At 42.7% G+C, this 24432-nt stretch overlaps 3 protein-coding genes across 9 annotated transcripts in view; 1 reads left to right on the top strand and 2 right to left on the bottom strand.

Moving 5' to 3' along the window:
- Positions 1–1016: 1016 nt before the first annotated feature.
- Positions 1017–9655, top strand: LOC139641734 (CLOCK-interacting pacemaker). 7 transcript variants are annotated; one of them, XM_071516301.1, is made up of 6 exons: positions 1017–1048; positions 1233–1321; positions 1566–1752; positions 4932–5612; positions 6037–6254; positions 7273–9655. In XM_071516301.1, the coding sequence occupies exons 4-6, from the start codon at positions 5366–5368 to the stop codon at positions 8284–8286; spliced, it is 1479 nt and encodes a 492-aa protein (XP_071372402.1). In that variant the 5' UTR covers positions 1017–1048; positions 1233–1321; positions 1566–1752; positions 4932–5365; the 3' UTR covers positions 8287–9655. The 7 variants fall into 7 exon arrangements, with proteins under 7 accessions (XP_071372402.1, XP_071372400.1, XP_071372404.1 ...); XM_071516299.1 differs by lacking the exon at positions 1017–1048 and adding an exon at positions 1051–1096; XM_071516303.1 differs by lacking the exon at positions 1017–1048 and having other exon boundaries at positions 1055–1321; positions 4932–5129; positions 5433–5612.
- Positions 9656–10030: 375 nt separating this feature from the next.
- On the bottom strand, positions 10031–17434 carry LOC139641723 (sodium- and chloride-dependent GABA transporter 2-like). Its single transcript, XM_071516283.1, has 15 exons — positions 17272–17434; positions 17044–17178; positions 16249–16389; positions 15441–15528; positions 15185–15317; positions 14952–15086; positions 14751–14854; positions 14289–14413; positions 13405–13517; positions 13181–13318; positions 12563–12665; positions 12364–12464; positions 11948–12118; positions 10417–10503; positions 10031–10045 (listed from the first exon to the last, which is right to left on the bottom strand). Exons 1-15 carry the CDS (start codon positions 17432–17434, stop codon positions 10031–10033), a joined length of 1752 nt encoding a protein of 583 aa, XP_071372384.1.
- A 1710-nt stretch (positions 17435–19144) lies between these two features.
- Positions 19145–24432, bottom strand: part of vwa7 (von Willebrand factor A domain containing 7) — a 13306-nt gene continuing 8018 nt past the window's right edge. The window contains exons 11-16 of the mRNA XM_071516285.1: positions 24083–24235; positions 22854–22946; positions 22402–22682; positions 21219–21355; positions 20716–20875; positions 19145–20345 (exon numbers count right to left, since the gene is read on the bottom strand). Coding sequence (XP_071372386.1) covers positions 19782–20345; positions 20716–20875; positions 21219–21355; positions 22402–22682; positions 22854–22946; positions 24083–24235 — 1388 coding nt within the window. The 3' untranslated portion in view covers positions 19145–19781. The remainder of the gene's footprint in view (positions 20346–20715; positions 20876–21218; positions 21356–22401; positions 22683–22853; positions 22947–24082; positions 24236–24432) is intronic.

Genomic DNA, 24432 nt, shown 5'->3' on the forward strand with positions numbered 1-24432 from the left:
CCCCTTCCCTCATATTTATCCCACAGTCTAAGAATGGGAGTTGGTTTTCCCTCATCTCTTCTTTTGTGAACTTGATGTTATTATCCAATGAATTGATGTGGTCAGTAAAGGGACCGATTTCATGGGTCTTGATCTTCACCCAGGGGCCAGTTGCATAAAGCTAGTTTAAGACTAGTCTAAGCCTTAGACTGGTCTTAGATTCTCAGGTTGGACTAGTCTAATTAAGACTGTCTGTCTGTTACTTAAATATTACAACTGACTTATTTTAAGGTAGGAATGTTAGCCACCTTCCCCCCCGGCTGTTCAATACAAGATGCCAAATCTTTGGTTTTTGGGAAGAGTCTGAAGAAGAGAGCGAGACAGAAACAACCCATTAGAGAACTACAACAACCAAGAAGTAGTAGGAACAGGTAAATATAAATGTCTATAGCAAGGCCCCAGGTGTCCTCCACATACCTGAACCAATGGCTCGGAGCACCTCCCCTGTAGGTGTCCAACGCCTTCCTCTCCACTTCTTCCATGTAGAGATTGGCCACAATGGGAGACACTGTGGAAAGATGAAGGGGGAAGGGGCATCACTGTAAGCTGCTGGGAACACTATCTTCTCTGGCAAACACACCTACATCTGAACAAGTCATGTAACTTCAACACCGCATGCCATGTGCTTATCATGTGACTTTTTTGTGTGTATTTATTTGCCAGAGTTACTTCCTGCTGCACTCATTACAACTGATGATGGTGTTTGGATGAACACCGAAACGTCTTGATTTGTACTTTTTAGTCCAGTGTTTTAAAATAAATCCTTTTTAAACCTTCTATCACCTGGATGTTTTGAAAATGAACTTTCACAGACGTTCGCTAATAACTTACTGACTGTTGTTTGCTTCTGCCACTACTGCTGTCCCGCCCATGGTCCCGCCCCTACATGTGCACTCGTCCACGATTGGCTGTCGGTATTAGCGACGTTAACCAATGGGTTCTCAGCTCGTGCACGGGAACAGCGTGTTTCGTAGCTGGTAGGTGGTCCAACAGGCGACCGTAAGTTCAGGTAAGGACAAACTGTTATCAACCCGACGTTTCGTGATGTCATCGACGGGTGAGTTTGGGTCAGTCCTGGTCATACACACAGGATCGATTGCCAAAACCAATCGATTTTGATATCGTAATTTATTTTTTATTTTTTTTATACATATATATTTTTTGCTTTTCAACGTCGGGTCGTCAAATCTTAGGGCGGCGTCAAGCCAGCAGAGACGAACAGAATAACCCCGGGAATTCAAAATAAAAGCATACCATTCACCACTTTTGGGAAAGTATTTAGGTAAGTACTGGGTTGTATAGGACAAATAAACTTTCAAACAGGGCATTTGGGGAAATTTGTTTTCATTTAGGCTACTTCTGATTGCTCTTTAAAACACTTTGTATTATTCTAAAATCGTGACGACGCATTGTCTTCACCATGGGCTTCACTATGCTTTATTTTGGAAATGTTAACCGGGATAGCTTTTTTTCATTCTGGGGAACTTGACACTCTTAAATCTCACTCAATTCCTTTATTACTGTAGTATAGGAAGCCGACAGGGACTGAAAGAGGAGAATGAAGTGTTTTCAGAGGCGGCCGGACAGTTAACACCGTAAATATGATCCTCCAGCCGCTCCAGGCTTAGCCTAATGGTCCGTGCCCGACAACTGGGTGAGAGGGGGCTCACGACCTTTCACTGGAAAGCCTAACTGCCTATTTGACGTTTGGAGGTAAGTTTTCCGTTCTTTATAATTTACTTAAATATATAAATCTAATGGATTTGAATAGCCGTGATATAACTGTAAAAAAAAAAAACACTTTGCTTATTAATTCCTTCAGTCTTTGATACGTTTTCCATATTTAGAGAGTTGTGTTTTCTTTTTTTTTTTTCAACAGCCCACCAATGTCTCTCCGTTTTCAACCGCTTTTTTTTGCTGTGTGTCCTTATGCAACCTTATAGGTGTTTACGAGCAATGTGAGAGGAAGTCTGGGTCTATGTAATGGGGAGGGCTGGACTCAAAGTTATAGGTTACATAATATGGGGTAGGGGAGGAGCGCCTGTGAGATTGCAGCTGGGAGCGAGTAGTGTTGCCTTCATATGCTGTCGGAAATATTGTGTGCACGCGTACATGAACGACGCAAAAAGTGTGAAACGAAGAGGGACATTATGATGAGTTGCCGAGATGTGACGCTTAGCCTATAGCAGGTGGAGAGCATGAAAGTCGTATCAACAATTTATCATACAGGTGATGTTTGCAACAGGCAAACAAATAAAAAAGTCAGGCTACATGCCCATTGCACATTTCCTCGTTTTCGTTATACCGCTGAAGAGTAGGCTGTGTCACATAAACTTAAATCAACTGCCACCATAAAAAACAATTTAGTTATAGGTGCCATTGTTTTAGCTGAACAAAAGGCGAATATCAATTTCATGGATGTCAAGTCGATTCTTGTCTCGTGCTGGTCGTTTTCCTCGATGCTGATTAGACTGTTGCACTGTTTGTTCTCTCAGTGTACTGGGACTTCCTATTCGTCCGATGCATCTTCAGCTGGCAATTCAACCTCCGGGATCTTCGTCCGCCCTCCGTCTTTGTCTTCTTTTGTTTTTGGACTCGTACATTGGCCGTCAGATGTGACGCCCGACGCCTAATCATAAGAACACGACAAAAACGCAAACTGAGAAAGACGCCCCAAACGATCTGAATAATTGCAAACATTTACAATTTTCGCAATTGGAAGCTAACGAGGACCATTTGAAGGCAGCACAGAGACATGCCTCTGTCAGATACTCCTGTTCGCATTCCTTCCCACCTCTTCACAAAAAAGAAAAAACAACTTGTGTGCAGGCTAGAATTTATCTTCCATGCTTTGTATCCATTCATATTCATTTTGCTCTATTATCGAAGATATTTTAAAAGTGACCCTTCTCAAGCAGTTTGTCACAGGCCAGTAGGGTGTATTTTAGCTGACACTAAATATGGGGAACGCATATGGAGCGGGTGTAGCCGTTTTGGCTGCAACGTATATGATGACAGTCAAGCTTGGCGCATACAGTTGTGTGTGTGTGTGAGAGAGAGAGAGAGAGAGAGAGAGAGAGAGAGAGAGAGAGAGAGAGAGAGAGAGAGAGAGAGAGAGAGAGAGAGAGAGAGAGAGAGAGAGAGAGAGAGAGAGAGAGAGAGAGAGAGAGAGAGAGAGAGAGAGAGAGAGAGAGAGAAAATAAACGCTCCCAACCCTGCGCGCATGTGCATGGGAGAAAGATGTAGAGGGTATTTCAGTGGACTCAAAACATACAGAGGTGACAGAAGCGGGTTATAGTCTGAGAGGATTGAGTGAAATGGAGGAGAAGCCAAATAAGACATCATGGAGGCCTATGTTCACAACAACGTGAACGCATTACCCCTGTTAATGCATGGTGGGCGCGCGCACAGATACATGCTCCAGTCCAGTGGAGCCTACTACTTGGCCTATGACACCTTATGCTGCCCTTGTTTTATTATCGTGTTTTTACATGTATTTGTGTCCTGTTTGCTGAAAAGCACTTTGTGACAAACCTGTTTTTTTTTTTGTTTTTTTTTTTAATAAAAATTGACTCTACATGTAGAGTTGGATCATCGTCTCCAGATACACGTCACTCAAATTCAAATATGTACAATTCCTCTGATCAAACAAAAGCCTTGATCCTATTGTGTAACCGTCTCTTCACCAAGGAGAGGCACTGGGACCATATGCATTTACAGCTGTTTATTGCTCAGTGCCTTATTGAAGATGCGTGGCCGCCATGGAAACGAGTGACCTGTTGTCAATCTTGTCTGTACAATGTACATAGAAACCAGTTGCTGAGTAGAGAAGCTCGTGTCGGATCTAGTCTTGGTCTTGGTCATGGGTTCTGAACTTCTTGAAGTTCCTATTGGTTCATTAATTATTTTTATTATTTTTTATTTTTCTACTTATTTCAATTTCAGTTTTAGTTACTTTTCAGTAAAGTATATGCGCCTGTACATACAACGAAAACTAAAAACGTGTCACGTTTATTTGTATTTTAGTTAGTTTTACAAGTAGGCTAGACAAGATGGTTTTAGTTGGGTTTTTTTCTTCAGCCTACTTTTTTATTTCAGTTTACAACAATGTTTTTAACACCTGTTTTGTCTTTGTTTTATGTTTAGTTTACTATAATAACTGCGCTGCCCACAATTTGACCAACCTGAAAAGGCAATAGGCTACTAGGTCATTTACCAGGTGATTTTCCTCTAGCAGAAGCCATTCCTGCTGTGGTTTGGCAACTCTCCGTGGCGTTGCCAAGGAGTTATTTGGTACAGCAAGCTGATGGTAGTGTATGATGAATATAGAATAATAAAAAAAAAGACTTACAGTCTTAAATTCTTGGGCTCATACAAGACTGAGCTCGTTAACCTTTGTCTTGAACTTGTTTCAGTTATACATGTCTTGGTCTTTATTGAATGATGTTGACAACAGAAGGCTGCACGATATTGACAAATGCTGCATTTTTTTCCTGATTATTGTGATTGCGATATGAATTACAACACACATGGACACTACTTTTACTAGGCCTGCGTAATTTCTGTTTTAGCACTTGAAAAAATCTGTGTAATTGAAAGGCAAATGAAAATGAATGCTTTAGATTTGCTTGGTTTGAAAACAGAGTTTTTGTAAAATGTAACCTGTTTTGTAGGTCAGGGATTCTGCACATTTAATACCTTATGTAGGAAGCTGTCTAAAAGATCTTTGCCTCCTAATAAAATACCCAGTGTCTTGAAAATTGCAGTAGGCTAGGTATTTGTAATTTTGCAGCCCTAGTACAGAACCTCATTAAACATACAGTATATGGTAATCTACAAAACTATTTGGAGAAGACACATTTCTTGATGCTTTGTCTCTATCCTCTTATTAGGGATGCCACTTTGGAAACTCTGTTACAGCAGCATGATGACTCAATGTTGGATTGAAGACTCAGACCTGTGATTACTTTACTACAACCATAAATTCCACACTGCCTCAGTTACTTAAAGCAGCCAAGCATAGTGACATCTGAATCTGCACAGAAATACTTGAAAATGCAATAAGGCTGATCAGAAGACCTGACAATAAGGTATCAAGAGCTGGATGTTCATGGCTTTCAGACTTTAAGATGCTACTACTATACTTTCAAATTAAATCTGAGAATCTGCACTTAAATTGCACAGTTATTGTTTCATTTCACATACCAAATAATAGTAGTATGGAACCAAAACACACTGCAATTTGAAGATGGGCATTCATTTTTTTTTTATTGTTCCCCATCTGTAAGAACAAAATGATACAATACTGTGTGTTGTTAAAGCAAAAATGGCAGAGGAATTCTTCGGAAGTAACAGGAGTAAATGTCATATCCTGGTGTGGACTTTCTCATTAGGCCTCGGTATGCCTAAGGAACAGCCTTGCCTGAGCGAGCGTAGTCCTTGCACATCCAGCAAGAATGCTAAAGATAAGAGCAACAGCACCACTCTGCTGGCCTTACGTGGCACTGAAGGCACGGCCGACTCCAGTGGAAGGGGCTCCCGCTGCAGCTCAGAGAAAGACTCTGGCTTCTCTGGTGAGTTCAAGTAAATGCGGCCGATACAATCAGAGAACCTGCTAACTTTTATTCTCTACAACTATTTCCTATAAACTCCCGCATGTTGAGCGCTATCTGTGGCAAATGCTCATACATTGCCTGTACAAGTCAGCACGGGCCGTGATGGTTATAAAATCTGAATGGGACATATGTCATTCACATGCATGACTTGGATCTAATCCTAGCCACAGTATCGGCTGACTGTTGCTTCTCTACAAGGACCGCCGCATCAGTGAGAGAAAATATAAAAGGACTAGTGGCAGTCTAAAGCCCTGGGAGTGCCGGTAGATGTTTTCCGAAGCCTACCTGTTCCCGTTCTCTCCCTTTTTGGCCAGTGTCATCCTAAGAGTTCTCTGTATTCCTCTTTGTATTGGTCAGCCTTTCTCTCTCTGCTCCTCTCCAGACAATGGCTCAGACTGGCAGCAGACAGATGTGGAGGACCAGCGGAGCAGCAAGAGCCAGCCCAGAGGCAGCGGCCGCGGGGAAGCCGCGCAGCCGGGCCCGGGCCTCGGGCAAGGCAGGGCCGAGCAGCCCCCCCCCCACCCAGGGAATCCCATCCGGATGCCAGGGAGCCGCGAGCTCCCGCCCATCTACATTATCAAGAACATGGTGCTCAAAAAGGTACGAGGGATTCAAGGAGGGGCAGTGAGGTCGGGGATGCACCAATATCACTATTTCACTGCTGTTAAGGATTCTTTAAAATGTATGTAGAACTCAAAAAGGCTCAAATGTCAAACAATATATCTTGGACTGGGTGCAAGGTCAACGGATACTGAATTCAAAAGAAATGAGCAGCGCTCCAAGCATATGAACTAATATGTCTTAATTTATTCTGATGATGGCCGAGGGCTGAAACGTGTTCATCTGTTACTGCTGTGTTTTAAGAAAAAATATTAGTCTATATGCTTGGAGTGCTGCTCATTTCTTTTTAAATAGAAATGAGATGTACCCAACGCAGTATACACTAATGCCACTGTACAACAAGACCGGAGTTTAGGAGTTGAGGCACATGGGGAAATGAAAGATGATGCAGATGAAAGATTCAGGAAGACACCCGAGACGCAGAGGAGAGAACGAGAAGGCAGAGAAAAGTTGAACGGATTGAATTAAAATAAAAGGGGGGCTATGGAGGAAATAGGGAGAAGAGTTGTAAAGCGAGGCTGGTGAGCTGAAAAGTGAGAGTCTGTGGTTGAAACAAGGTTATGACTCACTTGGAAATTAGAGTGCATGTGTGTGTGTGTGTGTGACAAATGTCAGAGGAAGGTCAGGGTGACTGGTGTGAGTATCCTGTCTTTGAATGCTCTGGGATCTGACCTTTTACCACTTTGAAGTCTTTCAGAACTTTCACATCCATATGTGACAGAGTGAGGGGTTGTGATTTTGCAATTGCCCTATTCAAGTTCAAAGCTTTGCTAGAAATCTATTATGATATTGACAGATTTGATATAAAAAACAGGATATGCTTGAGCTTTCATTTGATTGATTTCATTGACTTTTGGACAACAAACGTGAATTCTGACCTTTCTCTCTCCCTATTTCATTCCTTTCAAAAACGTCCATGTATTCATATCCCTCCTTCTAATACTTGTTTGGGGTCCTCCTTTTCCCTCTTTTACCCTCTTCCTCTCTTTCTTACCAGCCGGACATGATCCAGAAAAGAGGTCAGCTGCTCTGGGGAAACTGCAAAGTGGAGAGCGGCGGCTCTGGTGGCGCCCATGTGATCGTGCTCCGGCAGCCTCGCCTGGCCCCGGTCTTGCCCGTCGCCCTCCAGCTCCACAAGTCCCGCAAGACCGGCGGCGCAGGAAGGAAAATAAGTGGCACTTTCCTCCCCATTCTCAACTCCTACCCCCGCATCGCCCCGCACCCCAGCAAGAAGCCGCCGGACAAGACTTCAGTGAGCGAGGACTCCCAGAACCTGAGCAAGAGGGTGTGCACCGAACACAAGAGCGACGGCTGTTCTGCCACCAGCAGCCTACTTGAGAAGCACCTTCGTCAGCCTGAATTAGCCGTTTTAAGCTGTTCAAACAGTGATAGCCGTTCCTCCTCCGGTCCGACTGTCTCTTCCAGCCTGGGCTCCCCACCTGCCTCCACTCTGTACAACTCCTCTTCCTTCCTAGCAACCAGAGGGCCTCATAGAAACGGCGTCTCCAGCACCCGCCACCGCCGTTTCCTCAACACGTTAGAAATCCTCAGGCAGTCAGGTCTGCTGGACATTACCCTGCGCACTCGGGAGCTGCTGCGCCAGAGCAACGCCACCGAGCGCGACATCGCCCAGCTGCGGCAGCACACCCAGCTACTGTGCCAGGCCGCCAGCGAGCCCGCGGACGGCAACGCGGCCTGGGAACATCTCCGCCGAGCCATGGCCGAGTCCGGCGGCTACCCCGACCTCAGAATCCTGCGAAATGAGCGAGTCGCCTCTCGTCCGGATTCAGCGAGTCGACCGGAGAGCGGTTCCGTAGGAGACGCCGACGGGCCGGTTGCCGCCGAGACCTCAGGTGTGCCGTCGGCTCCGCTTCTCACCCCCGTGCCAGACCCAAGCCAGAGGTGTCCCGCGTCACCGCAGTCTCACTCAGAGCAAGGCAGGGAGCACAAAGCTAGTGGCAAACCCTCAGAGAAAGTCACCTTTGTGCCTCCTGACAGTTCCACCGGTTAGGATGTTCTTCAGTGCCTTCGATGGGAGGATGAGTTCTCAGGGCTGCTCAGTGGAAAAACAGAAACCCCATGATTTTAGCAGTTACAGTTATTTTTTGGCTATTATGTTTGGCTTTAAAGGATTATCACTGGCTATTTAGGCCCAGTTTTATCAGGATCACACAATTTCTCTGCAGGTCAATAGAAATCCAATGGTGACTGTAGTTTTTGTTTTTGTATCCATTGTACATGTTTCTGTCCATGTGTAAAACTTCCAGTCCCGGTCGCCCATTGCATTTCACTGGAATAAAGTGTCGGAAATCTGGAAGCTGATCCCTCAACACTCAAGTGCAACCTAATCCTCAAGCCATATCCAATATCACATTGCAGTCTTTCTAAAAAAAAAAAAAAAGAAGGCCTAGGATTGTGAACCACTTGAAGGATTATGAGAAGTTAAAGCATCTTTCCACAGGAGATACAGGGACTTGGTTTACACAGTGACAGCTCTGATATATTGTTGTGTCATTTCATTATTTTTCAGCTCTCAGAGTCTTTTGGTTGTCATGTCAGATCACATCCATTCAGGGTAAAGGTGAATAAAGCCATCTCTTAACAGAAGCTGAAATTGTTTGTTTCCAACACCCTGCTTCATGACCAGAGAGCTAGTCGCCCCAAAAAATTTAGTGCCTTCAGTGCCTGCCTCAAAGACATTGCTGAACACTGAAGAATGGCACTTGAAGGGAAAAGGAAATGGCGGAGGCCAAATTGGTGCTTCATGTTGCAGGGAGGATCGCTCCATAACATCATAGACTGCACTACACTGGATTTCTGCCAGGACTGTCATCCAAATGCTTTTCAGCCAAGCCTTAAAAACAATGTTTTCACTCTTCAAGGTTTTCCATGACCAAGGCACATTTTAATGCGTGTGATATGAAATATCATACTGAAATCGTTTGAACTCTGTTTCTTTATTCAGTTCACATGTAACATTTCACACATCTTGTGGGAATGGAAGCAATTTCAATACAGTGTCTTGAAGATAATCATTTTTACTATTTCCTCTCATGCAGAATCTTTGTTGTATCTATGTTGACTTTCATGGTATTGTTTTATTTGCACCAAGCCTCAAATTTGTGGTGTTCTGTTAATTGGCCATCTGTTTTACTCATAGATGGACCACAATTAATACTGTAAGTTTGAGAGAAAAAAGAGCATGCTTGATGATATCAAAGTGATATAAAGTTTAGGTGTATGCAGATTAAGTGGTTACTGTGCATGTGGTATTTGTATGATTTTAGTTTTCTTTTTCATTTTTTCCTTGCGCTTTACATTTGATAGACAACACTGCCAACAATGCACACGTTTCTGAACAATAAAATGGTTTATACAATATTCATGCATGTATCTTTCATTTATTTTAAGGTATTTAAATAAAGTGCCATATGAAAAATAGACCTCATATGCAGTTTTTCAAGTTATAGTAGTATTTTTTTCCACATGAAACTGTCTGACAATGGCAGTACACAACCTTGATTTACTCCCAACTGTTACCATGGAAACTGAAAAGAGTCAGTGAGGTTGTGATGCACAGCTGGGATATCTGGAGTTGACTCTGACTCCCCTGCCAGCGATTGACAGTCATAAAAAAATAAATTTCAAATGGGCAACTGCTGATTCAGCTACTGATGGTATTGCCTTTTTTAGGATATCTAGCAAGAAGAAGCAATAATTTTCACTCAAGTCAAATCTGAAATTTTTGTGGTCAATCAGTCTTGTTCATTCTGCATCAGGGTACACAAATACATTTTGTTTTACACTGAGTGTAGTTCTGGAGGTTTCTAAGAAAAAAATCAATAGTCAGAGGGGGACTTTACAGTGAGATTCTCCCAGTTTCTCTGCCATGGTGACATTAGATAAAATTCTCTGGAAGTGCACCCTCTGTAGTTTCACATTTAATCATAGTAATGTTGAAATGTTGAGTGTTACCAGTCTCTGCCTGTCTCTGACAAGTGGATTAGCATAAACCAAAGACTTGCATGAAGAAAACGTTAAAAGAAACATCATAATCAGTAAAAAAAAAAAAACCTCTTAAGTTGTTGGACACATGAATGTGATGGGATCAGGTAACCTTTCTTATTAATTGGTGGTGAACCATTCCAGATCTGCTCCTCTCCAGCTCAGCCTCTCTGTTTTGGGTCAGTGAGCGGTCAAGGTCAGGCTGACACAAGCGATGGAAGCGCTAACAGATGGAGAGAAAACTTCACCACAAAACATTCAACAAAACATGTACAAATATTCCAAGTCCTTTTTATGGATTTTATGGATTGACATGTGGGTGAGTAGATAATGACAGAATTTTCATTTTTGGGGTGAACTGTTCCTTTAACTCTAGAATGTATGTATGACCTCACAGACTTACAAGTTTCCATGCAGCAGGGTCAAAATGACCCTCAATGAGATCAATGGAATTCTTCAAAAGGCCTTTTGTCTTCATCTTTATCTTCAACTTAATGATATAAATTATGCATTTGATCTTGCAGAGATTTTAAGTTATAATTATGTTTATTCGTCACTTCAGCTGGGCTCATTTAGAAAAAAACTTTTCAGGCCCCTTCTTTTTTACTGTATGCAATATGTACAGCATGTACACTGAACATTTCTTTCTGTTTTAAATACATTATTTGATAATAACAGTGATTTCTGCATGGACCTGCATTCAATTTTAATGTTTTTTTTCAAATTAGTTACTTTACATGGAAGCAATATGCTTTTTAGTATTGAAGAATCATTGAAACTTGTTTTTTTTTTTTTTAAATGTACTAAAGATAAATATACAATTTATATGGGTAAAAGGTAACAGAAAAAAAACACTGAACAGGGTCATTCTAGCGTTAAGGGACATGCAGGCTTCCTCACATACAATATTATTATTATTACTGTTATTATTATTATTATTATTATTATTATTATTATTATTGTTGTTGTTGTTACGCGTTTACTCCTCATTGGATTTTAAGCCAGGACATGATGAGTTTTATTATTGCGTTAATTTTTCTCCTGATATTGAGGCGGACAAATCATTTTAGTCTAGGCATGTTTTGCTGTAATGTTAATGTTACTGCAGAGCCTCTATTCCTGGGAAATAAAACAAGCCAAAACAATCATAAAAACTATCATTCTTCCTGTAGACATGTTGTGAAATCTTAATGCCTTATCTGTCAAATCTTTTGAGACATTTCTTAAGGGGCTTGAGTCACTGTGCTGGGCTTCCCTCCAAGTGTGTAGGAGAACACATGTATGGTGATAAAACCTGTTTCACTACAAACACATTTCTTCACACATTTAAAGGAAATATCTTGTTTCAACATGGGCACTTGTCATAATTTGAACTCTGATTTCCATTCCATGAGGTCTTAAATACCAATTCACTGCTGTTGGATGAAACATTGCAGGGAAGAAAAAGTTTCTCACATCCAAGTTCGAGCCCATGGATTACTGGATGTGTTTTCAATAAGTTTAATCGTCCCTATGATCACAAAACGTGCTCATCACTTAAAGGACCTGATGTACATTCTCAATTCAGCTGAGAAAATGAATTAGTAGGTTTTCAGTAGTTTAACAGATACACCACCACCGTGATTTTGTTGATTCATCAATTACAAACAATTACACAGTTGTCCCACCTGACTGAGGGTCCCAGGCCCAGTACCCAGCTTCATCACTGCCCACCCTGGTACGAGCAGAATAGAGGAGAGGGCCATTATCCAGCCCAACATGTACACCCAGTCTGGGTACACGTACCAACGGTTGAAAGTCAGAGGCTGGTACTCAACTAAGGAACATATGAAAGATCCCTGAGGAAATAATAAAGAACAGTGCGGGATGTGAGAGAGAATGAAATATGGCTTTGTAAATTGTTGCAAATTGCTATGAGGTCGCTTCACCTTTGGGTGTATATCATGGAAAGAGAGACAAATGGCTGGGAAATATACATGATCTGTAATGATTTTGTGACTGAAGCTCTACCATGCATGTGTGGACAGTTCTCCATTACGGTATATCTCTGTATTGTGATCCTGACAATGAAAGCCCAACTCACCAATGAGACTATGGGTGTGAGCCAGAGCCAGCAGAGTTTAAAATATGGGTTGGGACGCACGCCTGTCATGTCCTCTATGATGCCATACAAACGCTCTGCGCCTTATTAGGAGAGGGGGGTTATATATAATGAGGAGATGTCATTTTAGATGTAACTTTTCAAGAGAACGTGTGAATGCCATTTTAAATTGAATACCCACCAAATATCCAGCCCAATGCCAAGGTTTCAAACACGCAGAGAAAGAGAATGCAGGCTCCATTACAGGCATAGTAGTCAAACAACTGGAACACATACATTCCTCCCTGGGGGCAAGAGCAGAGAGGTATAATTGTCATGGGCTTTTATTTTCTTTTATTGTGGATGTCAGCCACTAACTTTGAGCTTAGCCTTCCAGTTTGAAGTTGCTTTCTCATGGGGTTTGGTGCTCACTGCAGTAGCAGCCTCATTGACTGGACTGTGAGACTCCAATTTTATGCTCCTTTGTTCTGTGCTGTCAGGGTTTCTGTTGGTCAATCTGGAAAGCATCAGTGGTCGCCCATAATTGGTGTATTTTAGAAAATGTTTTCAGGTGGATGCAATGGAATAATAAAGTGTTTCCATTGCATCCATTCTCTCATATTCACTCTCCATCCAGTGTGTAAATATCGTCTCAATCCTGTGTTTCTATCACAAAGGATTTCTGATCTCTGCAACCTCTGTGTGGAATGTCCTGTAGAAATCTAGCAGTGGTAAATCTTTGTGAATTTAAAGAAACTTCTCTCTCATTCACATCACACATCAAGGTTAAATAATGAAAAGAATAACACTAAATCCTGACCTCTGTGATCATGGGAAGTTGTAAGAAGAAGCAGGTGAGGCAGAATAGGAGGAGAAAGCGTTCTCGTCGTCCTGCCCTGCGCATTACTGCAGGAAACATGTCTGCGATGGATGTCATCACCACCTCCATGGCAACAAACTGTACAGAAAATGGACAGAAGAATAACTACATTTCCTAATTAAATGTGGTCTTCCAGAAAGAATGCATGGGCATGTGCATCTTACTTGTGTATCCAGACCCAAGAGGATGATCATGACAAAGAAACAGATGGCCCACAGCTGAGGCAGGGGCATCATGGCTATTGCCTGTGGGTATGCAATGAAAGCCAGGCCTGGACCTGGAAAACATTGAAGGGGATGCTAGGCTGGTTACCTTCTTCCTTTCAGTCTTTACCACTGCCATTTAACCAATTAAGCAAGAATAACTTGGTATAGCAAAGGTAAAATGTGACATCCAGACTGTTTGATGTAGTGGAATAGTGGCCAAATCCAGACACACAGTTTGATGCAGGTTCTGGTCTTTTAGCGTGCATTTTTCAGAGCTCCCTGCCACAAGGCAAGTCACATGAAATCATGCATATTTGAGAGGCTAAGTATCAAATAAAATGAAAAAGAGAGAGAAAGATGGGAAACAGACTGGCTGTCTGTTGCACTCTGCAGTGAGCAATGCACTCTGTGTGTGTGTTGCTCCATAGTTTGAAAGTGAGCATCCAGCATCGGCTGCTGCTATATTACAAAGATTCTTGCACTGTATTTAAAAACTAACACACTGATAGGGTGATTATACTGCATCTGTGTCAATGAGTGTATTCCTGTGACTGATCTCTCCATAGTGGTTTCTGCTGCTTCCTTTCCTTCCTGGTAAAAAGTGTTTCCGCGTGGTTGTGGTTTGTCGGATAGGTAGTAAAAATGAATTCAAGGCCAACTGTAAAATCAGCAGGGTTTCCCATCACTCACCATGCAACCAAGGAAGCTTTTGAAACTGACTTTATTTCAATATGTACTTTGTCATGCTGGCAGTGTGTGTCTATGGATCGTAATGTCAGTCGGCCGGTCACTGTCTCTTTTGGTCATGTGGGTGAAAGTGTGCCCCAGGTTGCTTGTGTTACCTGACTCTGCCACTTCCTCAATGGGAGTTCCCTGCTCATGAGCCATGAATCCCAGCACTGAGAAGACAGCAAACCCAGCTACCACACTGGTGCTGCTGTTCAGCAAACACAGCCAGAGACAGTCTCTGCAAAACATAAAAAAACACACTCTATGAACTCACTTGTGCACACAACTGACAATTTTTGAATTCACAATAGCTTAGATACATCTTGTCCACTGGCACATCTCGGCTAAATATGTCATGGCTCATGGTATGGCAGAAATATGCTTTATAAAGTATGCAATGCGATGGGCTCTTTCAATTGCCCCGCTCAAGTAAGGTCAGAGGTCAGGCTCAGCTGCAGCACAGCGCCCCCTATAGAGCTGGTGGGGATTTTGTGTCTTGCTCAAGGACACTTCAGCAGGGTGGATGCTTGCCAACATGTCATCCAACTGACAGACTTACTTTGGCAGAGACTTACTTATAGCAGTTGTTGTTGTAGGGGTTGTAGCTGCCCAGCACCACCAAGGCGCCCACGCCCACACTGTAGGAGAAGAAGATCTGGGCACCGGCCTCCATCCACACCTGTTCCAGCAGAGCAACAATGACAGCTGCATGACAAATGCTGTTCACCTACACAGCACACTGCCATCAGTGTGCTGTAATAACTACCTACTACTACCTGTGGGTCTGTGAGACGTGAGGGTTCAGGCAGAAGGTAGAAGACGACTCCTGTGACAGCCCCGGGCAGAGTGAGGCCGCGGATCAGTAGGATCAACAACATTATATACGGGAAGGTGGCAGTGAAATACACCACCTGGAAAAACACATGGCCATTATATGACATTTATAAAAATGTATATAGTATATACATGGGCCACTTTTACCCCCAAAAAATGTGCCTGTAGTATATACCTTGCCTGTAGACTTGACCCCTTTCCAGATGCAAAAGTAACAGATGACCCACATAGCAATGAGGCACAGCAGCACCTCCCACCTGATGCTGCCCATCTCCTCAATCCCTCCTGAGATAGAAAGCACTCGTCGTCTACATGGTAAAGGACAGATGGGTATAAAACGTTATAATAAGACACCTTTTTTTCCCCACATGAAATAGTAAATTTGGCCATGAAAAAGGACCTCATTGAACCAAGAAGCTGTATAGACATACTCCCAGAATTCTGTTGCAGCAGAGGTTGTGTTAGTCTGGTTGGTCCATTTGAAGGTGCCATTTAGTGCTGAAAAGTCTACACAATCGTCTGATAGGGTAGAAAGAAAAACAGACAATATGTTTCCATAATCGTTTGAAAATCGTTTGTTAGTCACTGAGAGTTTCGCCATGCTGGAGACACTGAAATGCATCAGACTAAGTTGTCAAATATCCATTATAAATGCAATAGCTACAGTGGGAAATACATTATTTTGTTCTTTTATGGTTTCATGCAGAGGAAATGTCTCTTAATACTTCAAAGTTAGGTTAAAAAAGTTGTGGTGGAACTGTAAAAGAATGCAGACAATTCTTACCAATATTTTTTTCTGTGATACTTGCATACCAAATGTTTGACGGGGGTTAGTTGCTCTCTTGCTCTGTTGTTTTTTTCAGTTACATATGGTATTCCAGGCAGGATTAGATCACCCTGTGTTCATGCTGGTTAGACAGTATTCTGGGTAATACGGGGGCGGGATCATGAAGCCAGCTGTGGTTTGTGGCATGTTGGATAATTGTTACGGAAATGTAATAAATCACTTTGAGGGGGTAGAATCTCATTGTTACAGGCTATTAATGCAGTAAAAAATGGCAAATGTCATGCCAAGTTAAAGGGGGATGAAACCCTAAACTGAATTTTTTCAGCTGTTAATCAATGTTCAGGGCAATTCTATGATGACACACGCCCAGCCTTGATGTTGTGTCCCTGGATTTTATGTGCAAATCTCGGCTTTTTGACACCAACTAGCCAACCTAAATACAAACACTTTACCTGTGTTCCAGAAGTTGTTGCAGCTGGCCCAGGGGAGCTCGGCGCTGAAGGAGAACACTAGGTAGAACAAGGCCCAGGCCAGAATAATAATGTAACACATGCAGCTGTACAGGATAATCAGCTGCCCACCATAGCCTATACCTGCAGGACAAGATTTTGGTACATTAATGTGTTAATGTTAAGAGTTCAATTATAATCAAGTTAAACGTATTTACCCTAGATTTTAAAGCTTCTGAACATATGATGTGTTCACTAAAATATTCACTCATATTCATTCATGTGTTCACTAAATATTCATTTTCAACCGTTGTTACCTTGGAATCTCATCCGTCTTAAGGGTCACAGAGGCCATAGCTACTACTTTGTCAATATTTGCCTTGTAGGCCACTAACAACCAGGCCATAACTCGGATATGGAGAACATGAACATTAAAGTATCTGTGTCTTTCAAGATTTGCATTTAAGTTTGCATTTGCTTCATTCCAGTTGAATTATTGCATTTACCCACTCATCAGTATGGTTACCACAGTGAAATACTGTATATAGAATTCAGTCATGACTATCGAGACATTGGCCAACAACTAAATGCTGATAATTGCTTGTTATGGCTGCTAAGTTTGTCTACCAGCTACTCCTGCAGGTAACCAGTCATCATTTGAAGATAAGACAGTGAAGTTACTGGTGAATCTTGGATTTACCAGATTAAGTTTCTGCCCTGTTGGCTACTTTCCCCCTAGTCAGTGGAACGCAACTTTGAGTCTCCAAGCAGAAATATTACAGTGAAGTCCTGAAGTACCTTCTGCCAGCGGGCACAGCTTCCTCCAGCAGGTGATGCTCCCCTCCTGGGTGTACTGGCCTATGGTGGTCTCCAACAGGAACAGCGGTACACCGCACGTCACCACGAATACCAGGTATGGCACCAAGAATGCACCTGAATGTACAAAATGCAGAAGAATTTGCACCACTACAAAGAGCCAAAAATGCTTCACATGTTTTGGTAATAAGGGCTGAGCGGCAGACGTACCCCCTCCATTTTTGTAGCAGAGGTAAGGAAACCTCCACACATTGCCCAGGCCGACAATATTGCCTGCTACAGCCAGGAGAAACTCCACCTTACTGGCCCACTGTCCTCTCTCCTCCACCGTCTCCGCTGTCCTGTCTTGCACTGCACATTCTTTCTTCAACATACCCAAAAGCTCTGTCTGCACCGGCTCTTCCTCTCCTCTTTTATTCCCTGTGTGCAGGTGTTCCAGTCTGGATGCTGGTGTCTCTCTGTGTACACAGTCTGGCTTAATTTTGAACCAAGGATGTACTTATTGACTGAAAGTGACCCATTTCTACTATTGTGTAGTCTTGAGTCAGTGGAGCAGTCGCTGACAATGTGCCCGTGTCATCTCACATAATTGAATAACACATTAACCAATTAGAGTGAGCTGTAACCTCAGGAAACTCCATCCTGCTTTATTTCATTTTGGCCCCAAGCTGCTACAAGCCATTACAGCACAGCTTAAATATATATAATTACTTCTATAACTTGTTGATTATAACAGGTTAGGACAGCTTTAGGAGGCTGGGGTTTGGGACATGTGAGTAGACGTAGGCCTGCAGCTTACAGTCCAGCCAGAGGTAGTCAGCACCACTGACACTGTTTACATTGTAGAGCTCACTGTGCCATAGGAAGACATGGTAGATGAGGCATATGAAGTGAAGAAGCTTACATATAATAAGCTAACAGCTAAGGCAGAACAGCAGCTGGATCACACATCCTTGACCTTAACTTCAATGACATACCTGCTCTCATCTACTCCCTACTACTAACACCGAGACACTTTTCTCACCATAGCTTTATAGCACAAAGGCAATCTACTGGATTGGTAAAGGTTTTATCTGTGTCTTTTTATTTGCTCTCATGTCAGTTAATCTGTTCCCAGCGGAAAGGTAAATTATTTCCAGTCAGAGAATGAATGGCAATCTATGAAATTCTTTGTCTAAAGAATGTTTTGCATGAACATTACAGCATGAAATGGATTGGACAGACTACTGATGAGGAAAATCCAAGTTGATTGTTTCCACAGCTGTGATGTCTGCCTATTATAGTACAAGAAACATAAAGTTTTGATTTCCTATTTAAGAAAAGCTAACTGAATTCTAAAAGGAAAAGCTGATGTTTTAAAAACATACATATGAGATATCACTGTTCAACTAGTATCTTTGTTTAATCATATACATTTTATATAATATTGCAAAACATGCTGAGACAGCCTTGTGGTTTGGCACAAAAAATGCTTCACACAGATGTGGCGTAGCATGTGTAGCAGTGATACAATGTAGCAATGGACAACTGATTATCTTACCAGAGGTAAAACAAAACCGGTAACCAAACAAGATGAATGTGTGTGACTGTAAAGTAAAATGTGGGATGTATGAACAAATATTGGTGATAGTTTTTGATAAATAATTTAGCCCCATAGAAATAAGCCCCATGAGTTCACAACTAGAAAGTTCAGCAACCACTTCACCCATTAGAAAACATTAAGTAAAGGTTTGTTTTTTTTCTCAGCCACATATTAACCACTGAACCAACTAGAGGGTTTATTGAACTTTTGTTTTAGAACGGTGTTTGTTTAGAGGCCAGCTTTAATGAGAAGACACACACCTGCTGACTCAAGCCAATGACCCAAGGCTCCTCTGGTGGAAGGAATGAGCGGGTGGGAGGTGCTGCCTCATGGAGAAGAGACTGACTCATGAGGTCGTTCTCATATACAGTATATTCTTGTCCATTCTTGCCCTGTCTTAGGATGTGTATGTATAGAGTGAAGGAAGTTGCAACTGAAATAATTATACAGTATTACAGTATTCATGGGAATCTGAAGAATGATTCATTCCTTTATTCAGTGTACTTTCTTTAAGAATCACAGTAGTAAACTCAAAGACAACCAGTTGTTCATATTTGAGGAAGGTATTATGCAGAGATACTGAGTGTGGATGATATACAGTGCAGCTGGCCTTTCATTTTGATGTCACTGTAATATCAAACTGATATCAACTATATAAAACTGTCATGGTATGATAACAGAACCAAAATTGTCATAAAATGCAGCATACTCTTGGTACAGCAACCAACCAGCATATACCAACATCATACACTGTTGTTACAGCAAACATTATTGGAAAACAATGAGAAACATAACATTGTCTAAGACCATTTTCTGAGCATTAAATGCACATAATGCACATAATTAAATCCACATATATACTTTGTATGGCAAATGGTACATTTGTTTTTCAAATATTGTCCATCAGTAGCCTCCAAAAAAAAATAAGCATAAGAGCTTCATTAGCTAGTTGATTGAGGAAAATGCGGTATCATGCCTTTTCAGGGCTAGGAGCCTTGTTTATGTCTTTGAGCACAAAATTAGCCATGATACCTCCATTGTTCAGCTCCTAGTTGAGACAAGTTTTGAGGCTGTTGGAATCCAGCAGTCAACACACAGATTATTTTGACCTGCAAAACACATTTGTAATAATACTGACCTACAGTAGAGGAGGCCATAGCAAGCCCAACAACACAAGTGAGAAGCTTGTGAGTGTAATCTTTCCAGTTCCACTGGTTTCTGTGCTCCTGTCTCTTTGCTGCCTCTGCTGCCCGGAGGAGAGATGGCAGCGCCTCATGTTTCCGGCCCGGTCCCACACCAGGAGCTCTGCCTGAGGAGCGGAGCAGCTAGATGTGTACCTCACCCACAGGGGCTGAGATGAGCCCGCTGCCCACTCAGACACATTCACAGGGGCGTCTCCTTTCTCTAATCTGGCCTTGTGGCGGTGCTGGTGGTGGTGGTGGCTCCCCCCGGTTGTCCTGTCCCCATCTGCCTGCTGCTGGCCGGGGCCGGGCCGGTCCTCCCCCAGGCTGTCCGCTGTAGGTGGGGGGCTGTGGAACAGAGTGAGAATGCCCTCACCCTGGTGGAGCTGCAGGGCAGCGAGGCCAGAGCGCCCCCTGTCTGACACAGCCAGAGATACACTCCAGACGGAGTTGGAGCACTGGGGAGGGCAGGACCGCTGGACTTGTGGGGTGGAGCACGATGGAGGGGACATGTCAGGGTCCTACAGGAGAAAGAGGAAGTGATGTTTTAGTTATTTATTTAATAGGGACAGATACATTGTACATACAATGGTAGAACAAATGGTAGAACGAATGGTAGAACAAAATGTATCACAGCATTTATAGCTACTGCTAATTTCCAATGCTCATCCCTAGTTGAGCTTTTTACAAAAAGAGACTACAGAATACAGAACAAAAAGAATCAAATAAACTGGACAACTGATGTCAGAAATAGCAAACAGGGTGTAAGGTGAATTGAATGAACAATGAAGTGTAAATGCAAAAGGCTATAGGCAATTTCTTTAACAAATAGCACCAAAGCTAGGCTCCTAAGGGTGTGTATCACAGTTAGAGCTCAATGAAGGGCCTCACCGGGGGAACAATGGTCAAGTAGGCCACTGCGTAGTTTGAGTCTGGGGAGTCGAGAGCGCGCACGGTGAGCGTCAGGGTGACAGTCCCTCCTGCCTCAGCTGTGGCAGGCGTGTGGAGGTCCACCTGACCACGGATAGACCCTCGCTCTGCTACAGGGATGCTGGGGGATAGAATCACAAGTTTCAACTACTGCAGGTTACCTTTTCATGAAATGGGCACGCTATTGTGTTTGTGAAGGGATTAATTCCAAAACCATATATATCTGTTCTGAGAAACAATATGAATGAATTTTACTTTCATGTATTAATATCTTATTTAGAGACAAAAGTTTTCAAATGCTGTGCAACATGCTGTTCTAATATTCTACTTATATATGTAATATTCAATACAGAACATGACAGTAACATAATGACATGTAAGAAAAGAACAGCAGGAATGGCTGAGAAATTAGTGAATTAATGGCTTGACCACTTATTGATGGATTTCTTGGCTCAAAGATGTACCTGTGAGGTCCCCTCTGATGAAGATAACCAGAGTCGTCATCAGCGGTCAGGTTAAAGAGTCGGGCCGGGCCGTGGTTCAGGACATCAAAGTGCACCATGGTGCTGTGACCGGGCACCAGGCGGGGGACTGACAGCACCTAAAAGACAGACAGACACAAACAGGCAGACTGAGAAAGATTGAAACATTATCACAAAGAAGCCAGTGGATTTAGGGGTCTGAATGAAGGCCAACAAGCTATCAATTAAAGGTGGTAAAGGTAATTAATTACCACTATTTTCTAGTATGATTTTGTAAATCCACCAACATTAGTTTGTACAGAAAATGGGTCAAAGAAAATTATTGGGGCATTTTGAAAGCTGAGATATATTAATTCTAAAATTCAAAACAGAGGGCAACTGACAGTGGCTTTTTGTTGTTGAATTGCTGTTGATATACACTCACTGAGCACTTTATTAGGAACACCTTACTAATACTGGGTAGGTATCAGCTTTCAGCTCAGTGTCAACCGGCTACCAAAGTGACATCCGTCTCTAGGTTGGACGTGTTGCATGCTTTTCTGCTCTCCACAGTTGTAAAGAGGTTATCTGAGTTACTGAAGCCTTTCTGTCAGCTCCAAACAGTCTGGCCATTCTCCTCTGACCTCTCTCATCACTAAGGCGTTTCCGTCCGCAGAACTGCCGCTCACAGGATGCTTTTTGTTTTTCGCACCACTCTGTGTAACCTCTAGAGACTGTTGTGCATGAAAATCCCAGGAGATCAGCAGTTTCAGAAATACTCAAACCAGCCCGTCTGGCACCAACAACCATGCCATGGTCAAAGTCACTGAGATCAAATTTTTTCCCCCATTCTGATGCTTGATGTGAACGTTAACTAAAGCTGCTGACCTGTATCTGCATGATCTTATGTATTGCACTGCTGCAACATGATTGGCTGAATGGATAATTGCATGAATAAGCAGGTGTACAGGTGTTCCTAATAAAGTGCTCGGTGCGTGTATACTGTAGTTTAAGTTTATGGTACATCAATTAACAACACTGCACTGCTTTTACTGGATGGTTATTGTTTTTCACCAATAAAGCATCTAAATTGAAATGAATAGCTGAATATTTTCTGTTCATTTCAGTCCAACATTACTTTGCAAGGTTGCCAGTGTCCTGTTTAATATCATCATTGTTTTGTTACCTGTATCTGAACATGAGTGGGCTGTATCATCTCTGTGGAAACCCTCTCCAGCTTGTTTCCCCTCCTGTCCCGGCCAGACAGGCGGACACAGAAGGGGACTCGGGGAATAGAGTCCACCCGACCCACCAGCTCCTCTCCAGAGTAGGAGGAGGGAGATGAGGAGTTCAGCCACACCTGCTGGAGGCTCTCCCCGTTCGCTCCCAGCAGTGTCACATGGCTGAAAGAGGCCTCCTCATTGGGAGCTAGGCCCGTAACAGCCAGCACCAGAAAGGCAGGGACACCTGGGAAATTAAGCACCATATAAAGACCAACCTGGCCATGGTAGAGATTCACCAGTGCCATTTTTTTCAGCACCAATGCCGAGTCTGAGCATTACACTGTCAATAGATACATGTACAAGTGTTATCTGATTTATTACTTTTGTTGAAAAAAAAAATCTAAATCTCGCTCACCTGCTATTGGACTGCCCTCCACTCTGGCCAGACCTGGGTGTGTCTCATTGGCTACAGTGGCAAAGTAATACAGGAAATCCACATTGCTGTCACCTATGGGCGCAGAGCAGATGAAAAGGTGTTTTTCTGTGTCCTCATATTATCTATGAGCTGCTGAGTCTCCACCAGTTCAAGACTATACAGGTTTTGCCAGTAAAGTGGCACCTTCCAGGCATGAATGTACTGTTACCTTCCCTAGTTGCTTGAAATAAGATTGTCTTCTTTTTTTAAAAAACACTTTATTTATAGATATTCAGTTTACAAAATAAAAACAAACATTGGTAGTATAGAACAACCCCCCCACCCACCCATCCACCCCAAGGCCTCAGTGGAAAAAAATAAATAAATAAATAAAAAATAATACCTATAATAGGGTTGCAGACAATTCCTGTCTGCAACCAATGTACATTGTTAAGCAGTGTTCAGAATAGGAACATTGTACAGAATTATGCATCAATGAATCCAACTGGCTATCTCGTGTATGTAAGTGTGTAAGAGAAAATTATATCAAGTGAAGGGTATGCCTTCGACAAATTCCATAAAGGGGAACCAGATTTTAATATATCTATCCCGGGAGTTATTCCGATTAAATCTCAACTTCTCTAATGGAATGATAGAGAGTACTTCCTTAACCCATTGATTAAACGAGGGAGGTTTCACTGACTTCCATTGCAGGAGAATCAGCCTCCGGGCCAGCGGCGTTACAAATGCTGTAGCGTTTGCCTGGAGAACAGTAAGTTGTTCTTCTGACGGAGACACCCCAAAAGACAGCAATAATGGGGCTAGGATCTACTGTCCCACCACAAATGTAGGAGATTGCATCGAAAATCCTCACCCAGAAGTTACCTAGTGAAGTGCACGACCAGAGCATGTGACCTAACGTAGCTGGACTGTGGCGACATTTCGGGCACTCAGGGTTGGAGGTGGTATGTATACGTTTTAAACTACATTGCCACGTCTCATCAGAGAGTATAACATCCAAGTCCTCCTCCCATGCCAGTTTCGCAATATCCTGTGAAAGGGGCGGCTGATGTCTTGTATTGTTTTATAGATTTTTAGACACCCTCCCTTTCCTATAAGGGAGTTTAAGGGAGTCTTTAACAACTGGGCTCAGGCTTTGGCGACTTAATAAGATTGTCTTCTTATCTATCTTGCCTGGTTTAAAATAATCCTTACAGAATATTTTTTACCTATAATATTGAATGTGAGGTGGCCATCAGTCCTGGCCTGGAGGCTCCACTGGCCCGGCTGTATAGGAGAGAGCAGGCCGATGCGGTACAGACCCTCGAAGCGCTCCGACTCTGCCAGAGGGCCTTGCTCACTCAGCAGAGACTGGCTACGGCCTGAGAAGGAGAGAAAGAGGAAAAACCTGAATTGAGCTGATTCTTATTATGAGTGCAAAGGAGGTAGTAGAAGTAAAAAGGGCTTGTGTAAAGTAAAAGTTTTCATAGTATAATGTTTGTTGAGGGCCGTCTCTAAGCAATGGACATACACAATCCAGTGGAGTCAATTCAGAGCAAGTGCAAAGTACAAAGGTGAC

Source organism: Centroberyx affinis, unplaced genomic scaffold (assembly GCF_046629955.1).
Source record: "Centroberyx affinis isolate AG114_WGS23_722 - 3 ecotype Tasmania unplaced genomic scaffold, CSIRO-AGI_Caff_v1 ptg000397l_1, whole genome shotgun sequence".
Taxonomy (NCBI): domain Eukaryota; kingdom Metazoa; phylum Chordata; class Actinopteri; order Beryciformes; family Berycidae; genus Centroberyx; species Centroberyx affinis.